This window comes from Hypanus sabinus, chromosome 4 (genome assembly GCF_030144855.1).
Source record: "Hypanus sabinus isolate sHypSab1 chromosome 4, sHypSab1.hap1, whole genome shotgun sequence".
Taxonomy (NCBI): Eukaryota; Metazoa; Chordata; class Chondrichthyes; order Myliobatiformes; family Dasyatidae; genus Hypanus; species Hypanus sabinus.
In genome coordinates, this window is record NC_082709.1 from 68867976 (window position 1) to 68882091 (window position 14116).

Here is a 14116-nt window from a genome sequence, read left to right on the forward strand (position 1 = left end):
TCAATGCAAACATAATATAGAAGAAAAATATAATAATAATAAATAATTAAATCAATTACAGTGCATCGCACAGATTAAAAATCGTGCAAAATGAAGAATACATATTTTAAAAGTGAGGTGGTGTTCATGGGTTCAGTGCCCATTTAGGAATTGGATGGCAGAGGGGAAGAAGCTGTGTGTAACAGTGAGAAAAGGACATACTCTAGGTGCTGGAGGTCCTTAATAATGGACAGTGCCTTCTGAGATACCACTCCTTGAAGACATCCTGCGTACTTTGTAGGTTAATACCCAAGATGGAGCTAACTAAATTTACAACCCTCTGTAGCTTCTTTCGGTCCTGTGCAGTAGCCCTCCTCCCCCTCACCCCCATACCAGACAGTGATGCAGCCTGTCAGAATACTCACCACAGTATATCTATAGAAATTTTTGAGTGTATTTGTTGACATGCCAAATCTCTTCAAACTGCAAATGAAGTATAGTCACTGTCTTATAACTGTATCGATATATTCGGACCAGGATAGGTCATCAGAGATCTTGACATCCAGGAAATTGAAACTGCTCACTCTCTCCACTTCTGATCCCTCTCTGAGGATTGGTATGTGTTCCTTCGTCTTACCCTTCCTGAAGTCCAGAATCAGCTCTTTTGTCTTACTGACATTGAGTGCCAGATTGTTGCCGCGATACCACTCAACTAGTTGGCATATCTCACTCCTGTATGCCCTCTTGTTTCCATTTGAGATTCTACCAACAATGATTGTATCATCAGCAAATTTATAGATGGCATTTGAGTTATGCCTAGCCATTCATCGATCATGGGGTAGTTAATTTGGTGTTGGGGTGTATGGAAATGGCTGGGCTTTGGATAGGCTAATGATGGGGCGAGAGTGAGCTACCAGAAGTCTTGGTGCACCAATGACATAAATAGACAAAATGAGGAGGTTCTGAAGAGAGATTTTAAGGAGCTAGGTAGAAAACTGAAAAACAGGACCTCCAGGACAATAATCTCTATGTTGCTGCTTGAGCCACACGACAGGGTAGGTAAGAATAGGATGATTTGGCAGTTGAAAACATGGCTGAGGAACTGTTACAGGAGGCAGTGGTTCAGATTTATGGATCTTTGGTATCTCTTCTAGGGAAGGTATGACCTGTACAAAAGGGATGGGTTACACCTGAACCCAAGGGGATCAAATATCCTTGCAGGCAAGTTTACTGGAGTTGTTCGGGAGGGTTTAAACTAATTTGGCAGGGGGGTGGGAAACAGAGTGATAGTGCTAAGGATGACAGAATTGGATTTCAAACAAAGGTTCAGTCGGCCCTCCTGATCCGCAGATTCCTCATGCGCGGATTCAACCAACCGCGGATCGGGAAAACCCGGAAGTTCTCTCTCCAGCACTCGTTATTTGAGCATGTACAGACTATTTTTTCTTGTCATTATTCCCTAAACAGTACAGTATAACAACTATTTACATAGCATTTACGTTGTATTAGGTATTATAAGTAATCTAGAAATGACTTAAGTACAGGCAGTCCCCGGGTTATGAATGAGTTCCGTTCCTGAGTCCGTCTTTAAGTCGGATTTGAAATTGGAACGGGTACATCCGGTATTTAGCGTCAGTTAGAAAACATTTTTCTTAGTATATAGTACATATTTTACCTTTCTATGCATATAAAACACTTAAGAAACATACGTAGTTCAATAATTAAACCACTGCATTGCTTAGTAATAATTGCAGCTTTCATCGGGGCAGGGCCTTTCACATGCTCCATTAAAATTGTTCCGATCATTGACCGACTGTAGCCTAATGCTTTTCCAGTGACCAACGGCATTTCACCTCTTTCTGATCACTTTATTACTTCCACTTTATTTTCAATCGTGATCGTGATTATTTTCAAGAACAGAAACACTGCAGATTAAAGACTAAACACTAAAGACCACCGCACTGAGCCAGGTTAAATAAGGGACTTGAGCATCCGCGTTTTTTGGTATCCACGGGGGGTCTCGGAACCAATGCCCCGCGGCTAAGGAGGGCCGACTGTAATGTGTAGATAGACTTCTAGCAAGGAGAGGCTGAGAGGCAAATCTGCAGTCAACAGGATGAGTAGAAATATAAAAGGCTGACAAAATTGAAGAGGGTGAATACAGGACTGAAGGTGTTATATTTGAATGCACGCAGTAAACAGAATAAGGTAGATGAACTTGTAGCAGTTACAGATTGGCATGTATGATGTTATAGGCATCTTGGAGTCCTGGCTGAAAGAAGATCATACTCGAGAGCTTTACGTTCAAGGATACATATTGTATTGAAAGGACAGACAGATAGGCAGAAGAGGTAACATGGTTTTGTTGTTAAAAAATGAAATCAAATAATTAGAAAGAAGTGACATAGAGTCAGAAAGTGTTGAATCATGGTGGGTAGAGCTGAGGAAGTGCAAGAGTAAAAAGACCCTGATGGGAGATATACAAATTCCCAAACAGTATTAAGGATGTTGTCTACAGATTACAATGGGAGATAGAAAATGCATGCCAAAAGGGCAATGTTACAATAATCACGGGAAAGTTTCAACATGCAGGTAGATTGGGAAAATCAGGTCGGTACTGGATCCCAAGAGGGGGAATTTCTAAAATTCCTATGAGATGTGCTGACATTGGAGAGGGTTCAAAGATGATTCCAGGATTGAATGGCTTGTCATATGAAGAGCATTTGATGGTTCTGGGCCTGTATTCACTAGGATCGAAAAGAATGAGGGGTGACCAAATTGAAACCAATTAAATAGGAAAAGGCCTTGATAGGGTAAATGTGGAGAGGATGTTTCCTCTGGTGGGAGAGTCTAATAACAGAAGACACAGCCTTGGAATAAAGGGGTGTCCTTGTAGAATGGAGATGAGAAGGCATTTCTTTAGCCAGAGAGTGGTGAATCAATGGAATTCGTTGCCACAAGTGACTGTGGACGCCAAGTCTTCATGCATATCGAAGACAGAGGTTTATCGATTTTTGATTGGTCAGGGCATGAAAAGAGACTATGAGAAGGCAGGAGATTGGGCCTGAGAGGAAAAACAGATCAGCCATGATGAAATGGCAGAACAGACTCAATGGGCCAAATGACCCAATTCTGCTCCAATATCTTATCATCTTATGTTTTCAAAATGGTGCATTTGAATCAATTTTTCTTTATATAAAATATTCAATTAGATTGTTAATTCTTAAACTTGTCTTTTTTGATGGATAGACTTGGTTAATATCTCATCCAAAGGATGGCAACTCAAATGCAGGTATTCCTTAAGTGACTGCACTGGAGTATGACCAATTCGTCATATGGAATTTTTCCTGGTTTCCGCGGTGTGGCTAAGTTCCTTATCAACTTGTACGTCATTGCCCCACACACACTCAGGAGAATAGAGCACTTCTTAGCCTCCTCAGTAATTCCATTAGCACAGGAAAAAAGTGTCCCAACCTTTCCTGATACTCCAGCCAGCCCTCGGCTCCCTCCACAAATTCACTGATCGTCCCGAACATAGCCATCTGAACGCGAAGCTCCTTGTCCGCTCACAGCTCCTGTTCGAAACGTGCCAACACATCCACAAGACCAGTTCACCTCGTCACCAAAAATATGTGGTAACTTCTACTTTACTAAAGAACCACTCGACAATTTTATGGCCAAAAGGACATCTTTATCTGGGACGGCAAATGATATTTACAATACAGAGGCTTCTAGGTACCTCGTGCGGCATGGGTGGAGGAACTATATACAATGCATACCAGAAGTAAAAACCCTGCCAATCCCAGAACAAGCCTCTTGTTACCAACAGCTTCCCGATTGGTATTAACTTACTTTTAATAATACTCACATTACAACAGTAAGAATTAGGAATATGAAGTTAGACTTACATGCAAAATATCCAAAATTATACACAATATGAGTAAGCAGTTTTAAAGACTGCAAGAAGATTAATATCATGTAAGCATTCATTAAATTACTAGGGCTGGTCAATCACTGTATCAATAATCGGGAATAAACTTTCACATAATATTAACACAAAATATTACTCAGACAGCATTTATGAACACTTCCATGTCTCCCATACTAGTTCCTTTTAGAACCTGATAAGCTTCAATGAAATTAAATTTATTTGTTCTAAACTCAAGTGCGTCTAACCCCATCCAACTCAATCTCACAGGAGAGCCCTCTCATCTATTACATAAGACCTCCAAGAGAAGTATCTCCTTAACTACAGAGTTTAAAACTGCAGTCAGTACTAATAGTATAGACTCCTTCAGATACCATGTATGGAAATCTTTTTGCATGTTTTCTCATGCGTTTGCATTCTTTTTATAGTACAAAAGCCAGAAGTGTGTACAGCACCACAAGCATGGCTGAACTAAGGTTGTATAACTTCAATACAAGCCTGTTTTCTGTTATAGGAAGGAACCAAATACCATTCTTGATTCATCTACCATCTGGGTAGCCTCCAGCCTGGTGGTATGAACATTGAATTCTCCAATTTCCAGTAATTCCCTCCCTCTCCCCCTTCCCCTATCCCAGGTCCCTCTCTGCCTCTCTCCCCTTTCAACTTCCTGCTTCTTTATCTCTACAGTTCTTTCATGCTTATCCCCTCCCCCTCCCCCCTTTATCTTTCCTCTGATTGGTTTTCCACCTGGCACCTCCCCTATCTCTATTACTGGGCTTCGGCCCTCTCTTTCCCCCCCATTCCTGATGAAGGGTCTCGGCCCGAAACGTTGGCTACTCTTTTCTCACGAATGCTGCCTGACCTGCTGAGTTCTTCCAGTGTTGTGTACGTATTCTTTGATCCACAGCATCTGCAGTTGTATTTTTGTGTTACCATTCTTCATGTAATTGATCTGTTGTGTTTGCACACATAATCCCTTTGGACTTTTACCATAATTACACTTTTAGCTTAAATAGTGTATTCCATGTATCACCCATCTATTCAGGAATTGTATTAATTTCTTGTGGTTTGTTATATCTCTTCTGTTTCAAATACAAGTCCTAATTTTAAATTGGTTGCTCATATGAAGATTCAAAGTAGTCTCAGCATCCACTGGTCTCTGTGGAATGCTGCTTTCCAACTTCTGGCAGACTTTAAGCACACTTAATGCCACTACTTTACAGTCAGTTTAGTGTCGTTTCTGCTCCTGGCTCACATGTTGTCACCTTAATCATGAGTAAACAATGTAATGTGGCGACCCATTTCCTGGCACATCCGAACCGACTCACAATTAGATAGCCTACGGGGGTTTGCGAGCACCGAGCTTTGGAGCCTCTGCGCCATGGGGGGCAGGTTGAGGGAGGCTTAAAAGTGAGGCTGAAGATTTTGAATAAAGTTTTTTCCTTCGGCAGCAGTTACTGACTCCGTGTCGTAATTTTAGCGCTGCGTGTAGCACACCGCTACAATTGGTGACCCCGACAGTCCAAACGATTTTTGGACCAGAAATGACCGACGCCGCCTCTGTTCATGCGGTTTCGTTGAAACTGCCGGGTTTCTGGACACAGCGCCCGAACCTATGGTTCCAGCAAGCCGAAGCCCAATTCCACGTTCGCCAGATCACCTCAGAAGACACCCGCTACTACTACGTGGTGAGCTCCCTCGACCAGGACAAAGCGGCCCAGGTCGCGGAGTTCGTACAGTCGCCCCCGGCAGACGGCAAGTACACAGAATTCAAAGCCCTGCTCCTCAGGACTTTCGGACTCTCACGGCGCGAGCGGGCTGCCCGTTTACTGCACCTGGATGGCTTGGGAGACAGACCTCCATCGGCTTTAATGAATGAGATGTTGTCTCTCGCCGACGAACACACACCCTGCCTCATGTTTGAGCAGGCATTCCTGGAGCAGCTGCCCGAGGACATACGCCTGCTGCTGTCCGACGCGGATTTCAGTGACCCCTGGAAGGTGGCAGCCCGGGCGGACTTGCTGTGGAACGCCAAAAATGTGAGCTGGGCGTCCATCGCACAGATCTCCCAGCCACGCTCCCGGCAGCAAACCAGTCCAGGCCCGGCCACAGAGCCCGCCAACCCCCGGCCCAATGAACACTGGTGCTTCTACCACCAGCAGTGGGGCGCAGAAGCCCGCCATTGTTGGCCGCCCTGCAAGTTCCCGGGAAACGCCAGGGCCAGCCGCCGCTGATGGCTACAGCGGCTGGCCATCGGGATAGCCTCCTGTATGTGTGGGATAGAAGGTCGGGACGCCGGTTTTTGGTCAATACTGGGGCTGAGATCAGCGTTTTACCTCCAACGAGTTATGACACCCGCAGCAGGGCACCGGGTCCCCCCCTGCGGGCTGTGAATGGCAGCACAGTAAGGACCTATAGATGCAGCTACAGTTCTGCTCCAGCCAGTTCACGTGGGACTTCACACTGGCTGCCGTAGCCCAACCGCTTCTGGGTGCGGATTTTTTGCGGGCTCACAGCCTACTGGTCGACCTGCCCAGGAAGAGACTGGTCCACGCCGAGACCTTTCAGACGTTCTCCCTGGGTGCAGCCCAGTTGCCAGTTGCTCCATCACGCTGTCCGACAACGACTTCACTAGGGTCCTGGCGGATTTCCCATCGGTTCTGGCACCGCAGTTCACAGCGGCCATGCCCAGGCACGGCGTACAGCACCACATCCCGACCCAGGGACCACCCCTCCACACCCGCGCTCAGCGGCTTCCCCCGGACAAGCTCCGACTGGTGAAGGAGGAGTTCCAGAGGATGGAGGAATTGGGGATCATCCGGCGGTCCGACAGCCCATGGGCCTCCCCCCGCACATGGTGCCCAAAGCGACGGGGGGCTGGAGACCGTGCGGCGACTACCGCAGGCTAAAAACAAGGCTACCACACCGGACTGCTACCCTGTGCCGCACATTCAGGACTTTGCAGCAAACCTGCACGGCGCACAGATCTTCTCCAAGGTAGACCTCATCCGAGGGTACCATCAAATCCCGTTGCATCCTGACGACATCCCCAAAACGGCTCTCATCACCCCGCTTGGCCTTTTCGAATTCCTCCGCATGCCGTTCGACCTGAAGAATGCCGCACAGACGTTCCAGCGGTTAATGGACGCGGTGGGACGGGACCTGGACTTCGCGTTCATCTATTTGGATGACATCCTCATAGCCAGCAGCAGTCATCAGGAGCATCTGTCCCACCTCCGTCAACTCTGCGCCCGACTGAGTGAGTACCGTCTTACAATCAACCCCGCCAAATGCCAGTTCGGACTCGATACCATTGACTTCCTGGGCCACAGGATTACTAAAGATGGGGCAACCCCTCTGCCCGCTAAGGTAGATGCGGTCCGCCTCTTTCCCCGACCCACCACGATCAAAGGCCTTCAGGAATTCGTAGGTATGGTCAATTTCTACCGCCGCTTCCTCCCTTCAGCTGCCCGGATCATGCGCCCCCTGTTCGCCCTGATGTCGGGTCCGAGCAAGGACATTACCTGGGACGAGGAGTCCGCCGCCGCTTTCGTTCAAACGAAGGAAGCTTTGGCGAATGCCGCAATGCTAGTGCATCCCAGAATGGACGCCCCTACCGCCCTCACAGTGGACGCATCTAACACGGCAGTCGGTGGGGTGCTGGAGCAACTCATCGCAGGTCGCTGGCAAACCCTGGCATTTTTCAGCAAACACCTGCGACCACCCGAGCTCAAATACAGTGCTTTCGACTGGGAACTGTTGGCGCTCTACCTGGCAATCCGGCATTTCAGGTACTTCCTAGAAGGTCAGCCCTTCACCGCATTCACGGACCAAAAACCGCTTACCTTTGCGTTTACGAAAGCGTCCGACCCCTGGTCGTCCCACCAGCAACGTCACCTGTCCTACATCTCTGAATACACGACGGATGTCCGGCACATCTTGGGTAAGGACAATGTCGTGGCGGATGCGCTCTCTCGCCCTACCGTTCGTGCCCTTTCCCAAGGGGTAGACTTTGAGGCACTGGCAGAGGCGCAGCAGGCGGATGAGGAGATTCCGAGTTACAGAACCGCAGTCTCCGGTTTGCAGCTCCAGGACCTCCCCGTGGGCCCGGGTGAGAGGACCCTACTCTGACGTCGCCACCGGCCAGCCCCGTCCTGTCGTCCCGACAGCCTGGCGACGCCGCGTTTTCGACTCCATTCATAACTTGGCGCATCCCTCCATCCGGACAACTGTTCATTTGGCACGGACTCCGCAAACAGGTCAGTGAATGGGCCAAAACGTGCCTGCACTGCCAGCTGGCCAAGGTGCAGCAGCACACCAAAGCCCCACCGCAGCAGTTCCATCCCGCCCACCGGCGTTTCGACCACATTCATGTGGATATTGTGGGCCCCCTGCCAGTGTCGCGCGGAGCGCGGCACCTCCTGACTATTGTGGACCGGTTCACAAGATGGCCAGAGGCGGTCCCGCTCACCAACACCACCTCCGAATCTTGCGCCCGAGCCCTGATCGCCACCTGGATATCTCGCTTTGGTGTACCAGCCCACATTACCTCCGACAGAGGCGTCCAGTTCACCTCCAGCCTGTGGTCAGCTATGGCCAGCCTTTTGGGGACTCAACTGCACCACACCACTGCCTACCACCCACAGTCGAACGGGCTAGTGGAGCGTTTCCACCGTCACCTGAAGTCGGCCCTCATGGCCCGCCTGCGAGGAGCCAACTGGGTGGACGAGCTTCCCTGGGTCCTACTCGGCATCCGCACAGCGCCCAAGGACGACCTGCACGCCTCGTCGGCCGAGTTGGTATACGGCGCGCCCCTGGTCGTCCCCAGGGAGTTCCTACCAGCCCCAAGGGGGCAAGAGGAAGATCCCGCAGCAGTCCTGGGCAGACTACGCGAGAAGCTCGGTAACCTGGCCCCCATACCCACTTCACAGCACGGGCGGCACCCGACCTGCGTACCCAAAGACCTACAGAACTGTAAGTTTGTGTTTGTACGAAGGGGCGGGCATCGGCTACCGCTGCAGCGGCCATACGAGGGGCCGTTTATGGTGCTCCGGAACAACGGGTCCATGTTCGTGCTGGACGTTGGGGGGAAAGAGGAGGTTTTCACGGTGGACCGCCTCAAACCAGTCCATGTGGACCTGGCGCAACCGGCCGAGTTTCCGGCACCTCGGCGCAGAGGCCGACCTCCCAAGCAGGTTCTGGCCCAGACTGTGGACATTGGGGGGTGTATCGCCGGTTCTGGGGGGGGGGCGGTTATGTGGCGACCCATTTCCTGGCACATCCGAACCGACTCACAATTAGATAGCCTACGGGGGTTTGCGAGCACAGAGCTTTGGAGCCTCTGCGCCATGGGGGGCAGGTTGAGGGAGGCTTAAAAGTGAGGCTGAAGATTTCAAATAAAGTTTTTTCCTTCGACAGCAGTTACCGACTCCGTGTCGTAATTTTAGCACTGCGTGTAGCACACCGCTACAGTAACATCTTATCAAACACCTATCTGAACTTCAAATATAGCACATATATCACAATACCTTTGCTAACTCTTTGTGTTACATTTTCAAATGACCCATCCATATGGTCAGCAAGAGCTTCCTGTTGTAAAATCCATACTGCATATTTCACTATATTTTCAGTCTCTCTATAAATTATTAGATACACAAGGACCTTACCTTCAGGTTAAAGGTGGCATCGTTACAGGAATGTTGATGTCCAAAGAAAGTTTGAGCACATAATCCCTAAAAGAAGAAAGAAAAAATGCTGTTTTAAATAATTATTCAGCTTTTTAATCATTGGTTTGTGTGAGAGTTGGAAGTATGTACGAAAAATATTTAATTATACTCAAATTGGCTAATTTTGATTATCCCTAGAACAGGTGCTGGGATTGTAATATGTGATTAACCCCCACATGTTGATTTTGATGCAGGCGAGCATTGCACCTTGATCTTACCTGTTGACTTGCACATTCATAGAGGCAGCAAACACTGTATATGTGTCAATAATTTATTTTTTTATGATGTATGACCTATCTTTAAATTTTTGATTACAGAGTGGTATACCTTTATGTGTTATGCTATAACATTTTGATCAATTTTATCACAATATATGGATGTACACATTATGTTGAGATGTATCTATGTGTTGCACTCTGTAAATCTTGTTTTTTTCTTCTGAATAAAAATATTGTAAAAAGAAAGAATAAATATAACGAGTCAGCAGCACTACTTATAGTCAGCCAGTTCTACATAAAGGTGACCTGCTTCTTTTAAAGGGGAGGTGATGGCAGCAGCACCAGCAGGCAGTGGGACTCACTGAGGAGTTCAATCTCGTTTTTGTATGTTGGACTATTAGCCTGGTCCAGGAGGTGAAATGTAGGATGGTTGTGATATGTCTGCAAGTGTCCAGGAACCAATCCAAATGAACACAGTACGGAGCTACTTGAAGAAAGTATCAGTAGTAACCAATGCAAAAAGTTATATGGTAATAACCTGTTCACGGTGCCATAAAATATTCAATGACCTACAATCAAAGTCAGTGAATGCCAACACCGAACAACTGTAGCAGTAGCTCAGTAGCTATTCAATGTAACATTACCTCATTATTAACCAACCAACATCTTCCAAGAATCAGCAATCACACCTAATACAGTACTTATCTATGAGTCTGAAAGGTTGAAACCACAGAGGACAGTATCTTCATAAATAATTTGCTGCACATTCCATTTCCCCCTCATGCTGCAATTTCTTATGATCTATATGCAGCATATGGAACAAATGTGCAATATCATTTCCCCATCCCTCAGCAGAACCATATCCTTGTGCTTCTCTTTCATATTAGCTATGATTATAAAAAGACCCTGGTCAGGTACACACAATTTGACAACAGCTATCACCAGCTCAGACACTGACATGGATCAGGTCATGGTGATTTTTGCTTATGAGTGACTTGCAGCTAGGCTAGAGACTAAAGTTTAACTTGGAGAGTAAAGTTTATCTTTGGTATTAGTAGCCTGAAAGATGAAGTTGTGCAAGTTCTTCTGCAGGTAATTTGGAAAAGGACCTTAAATGGAGAGGATAAGGACAAAAATTGATTATTTATACATGCATGCATGCAATGTCTTGGAATGTAAGGAGAGCTAGATTTGACCTTTGAAGGATTTGTGCGAGCTTGAAAATTCTTTCTAGCTGGAAAGTGGCAGCCAACTTCACTGGCACATTTGTGGACCTCAGCCATCATGTGGTGATAGCTGATGTTGCAACTTCAGTCATTTAAAAATAATTAATTATCTTGACAGTAGAAATTCAAATGAAAGTGTAGCACTCGTAAGTAACGTGATGTAATAAAATTTTTGGGCTCTTAATTCAGATTAGGTGCATGATGTTAGGCTAACTGATCTGCAGAATCACATTTCTCTTCTCCCATTTGCTACCTTCTAAACCACTGAAATAGAGTGGCTAAGCACGCGCGTGAGTTTCATACAATTAATTTCTATAGTAATTTTTCTTTATTAATATTTATTTTAAGTTCTTTACTCCAATTTGACCCTTGGATCCTCAGCACTTTTTATTTTTTGTGCCTTTTGTAAAGGTGCATACTCTGTGTAAAATATCTTAACTATTTCCATACTTTCTCTTGCCTCACCCAGTAAAATTATAATAATTTATTTTAATAATAGAACATAGAACATTCCAGCACAGTACAGACCCTTCAGCCTCACGATGTTGTGCCAACCGTTTAACCTATTATAAGATCAAATCATCTCTTATTGTCCTTTGTTTTAGAGAGGAAAGTCCTAGCTTGCTCAACCTATCCTTATCAAATATGCTCTGTAATCCAGGCATCATCCTGGTAGATCTCCTCTGTAACTTTTCTAAGGCCTCCTCTTCCTTCCTATAATGAGGTAACCAGAAATGAACACAATATTCCAGGTGCGCAGAAGATTTATGTTTAAGAGTTTTAGACCATAAATAACAGTGAGTTACCAAAAAAATCAAACAATTCAGAAGAAATTCTTTTACCTAGAGGGGAGTGAAAAGGCTAAATTTGGTACCAGGAAGTTATTCTACTTTATATGCATCTGAGCCAGATATATACACCAGAAAGAAAGGAAAAGGGAAAGCAGCTTGAAGCTCCAACATCATAAATGCTGGCATGAATGAGTTGGTCTAACAGACTGTTTCAATACAAAATATTCCATGTAATGCCATGTAAAGTCTGTCATTCTTGTTTGCACAAAGATTCCAATTTGCTATACTCTCCGAAAGCATCAAATCTCTAAGAATCCCCTTTGATTAAATGCTAAAACTAGACAATCTCTTTGGAGAGGTATTAATGAAAGCACCTGCGTCAAATTTAATTGAATTTATGGTTTGATGGTGAAATAAATATTTCATGAACAAGCTGGACTTAAAAGGCTTCCAGTATGTTCTGAAGATGAAACAAAATTCTTCAAAGGAGTGCAGGCATTAAAATATTACCTAATCAAATACAATTCAGATATTTCATTTTAGAAACTTGAGGTGTGATTTCAATCTTAAGTAATTACAATCATGGAAGAGATTTACACCATGGTAACAGGCCACTTAGCTATTACATCTGGGCCATTGTTTAAACTCTGCATGAGCCTTCTCCTAATTTCTTTCATACCTCGCTAATTCTAACATCTTCTTATAAAAGAAAACCAAACATGAAGAGGCAAGAACAGTTGAACAGCAGAAACACGTCTCAACCTGCAATCATTCATTCCCTCAGTATGCAAGAAGTCAGGAACTGGAGGCAATAAATGTTGGCAAAGCTGATGTCAAAAACCTCATTCAAACTCCTGGATAATATATTACTTCTGTTTTTCCCTGATGCCACACATTCATTAATTCCCCACAATTCAAACAACCACATTCTATATCACCAATCAGCACTGCTTTGACACTTTCTTTGATTAACAGTACTACCCTAGAGTCTGTTATGGGCTGCCAAGAATGCCTTCAGAGCTCACAAATGGTATCTGTGGATAAATAACACAAGGTAGTAATGCACCACAGATATTCAGTTGAAATTTGTATAGCAGACAAATTACATCAATTGGTATGCATCACTCATTTAATGAATGATTCAACGTCCTTTCATAACCTAAAATAGCAGAATATTTGTTCAGCAGCTAGAAAACACCTCCACTGGAATAATTTAAAGGTATCATCGTTTATTGATTATTTCATATTTCCCTCATAAATAGTTTATTGCTTAAAATCTCTTCATTTTGTTTATCTTTGACTTGTTTATTTTCATTGCTTCTGACAGCAAGATTAAATGTGACTGTAAACCTAATCAATGTGCTGATTTTCCCAGTCCCAGCTTCAGCTCACACCTGATTGACGACCGAGTGCATCTACGCTGTTGATTCCAGACGGGGTATTTTTGGAAGACTGGTGTCATTATGATTATTTTTACTGTGAGCGTTTAAATGGATGACCATGGAACTCTGTCAGAAACCACACACCTCACAGTTAAACATTTCAGTTTAAGATGGTGTTGGTGAAGCACAGCAACTTGTCAGTAGGAAACAAAACACATAAAAGAACTAACTACTTTATTAATCACAGTTTTTCTGGTAAACAATCACTGCAGCCAACAGCCTGTAACTTCCTTTTCAGAGTTGAGCTTTTGAAACGCCTGTACAAACTGGCATTTTTACAGTGTTAGCTGAAGTTTCGAAGGTGCAGGACAGTTGTGGCATGGCATGTATGGGCTGAATCGAAGTGGCAGGCCTGGGCCTAAGAGCGTGGAATGAGCCAATGTTTGGCCATTGCTGGAGCAGACTTAGAGATGATTCGATGTGGCCGGACCAAGGCGAGGTGGAGTCGAGACCATGGGGCCAGGGCCCAGGCCTGAAAGCAAGGAATGATCCAAGATTTGATCAATTTTAGCACCAGGCCAAATTGGAAAGATCAGAATGTCAGGGCCAGAGGGAAGGTATGGGCTAATTTAGCTCACTGCTCCACAAGGTTTACTCGCCTCTGAGCTATCTTGGCTGCAGAGATGACTAGCTTCGCAGCTGTGCACTCACTTTCATGAACTTCAGTTGTTTGCAGCGTTTGTTGTTTGCACAATTTGTTTTCTTTCTTCCACAATGGGTGTTTGACAGTCTTGTTTTTTCAAGCTGTTCCATTGGTTTCTTTGTTTTGTGGCAGCCTGTAAGGAGACCAACCTCAAAGCTGTACA

General features: G+C 45.3%; 1 protein-coding gene across 3 annotated transcripts in view; it reads right to left on the reverse strand.

The window, feature by feature from the left end:
- Positions 1 to 14116, reverse strand: part of LOC132392864 (sperm-associated antigen 16 protein) — a 777809-nt gene that overhangs the window by 268775 nt on the left and 494918 nt on the right. For all 3 annotated transcript variants that reach the window (XM_059967355.1, XM_059967357.1, XM_059967356.1), the window contains exon 14: positions 9574 to 9639. In XM_059967355.1, the coding sequence (XP_059823338.1) occupies positions 9574 to 9639 (66 nt within the window). The remainder of the gene's footprint in view (positions 1 to 9573; positions 9640 to 14116) is intronic.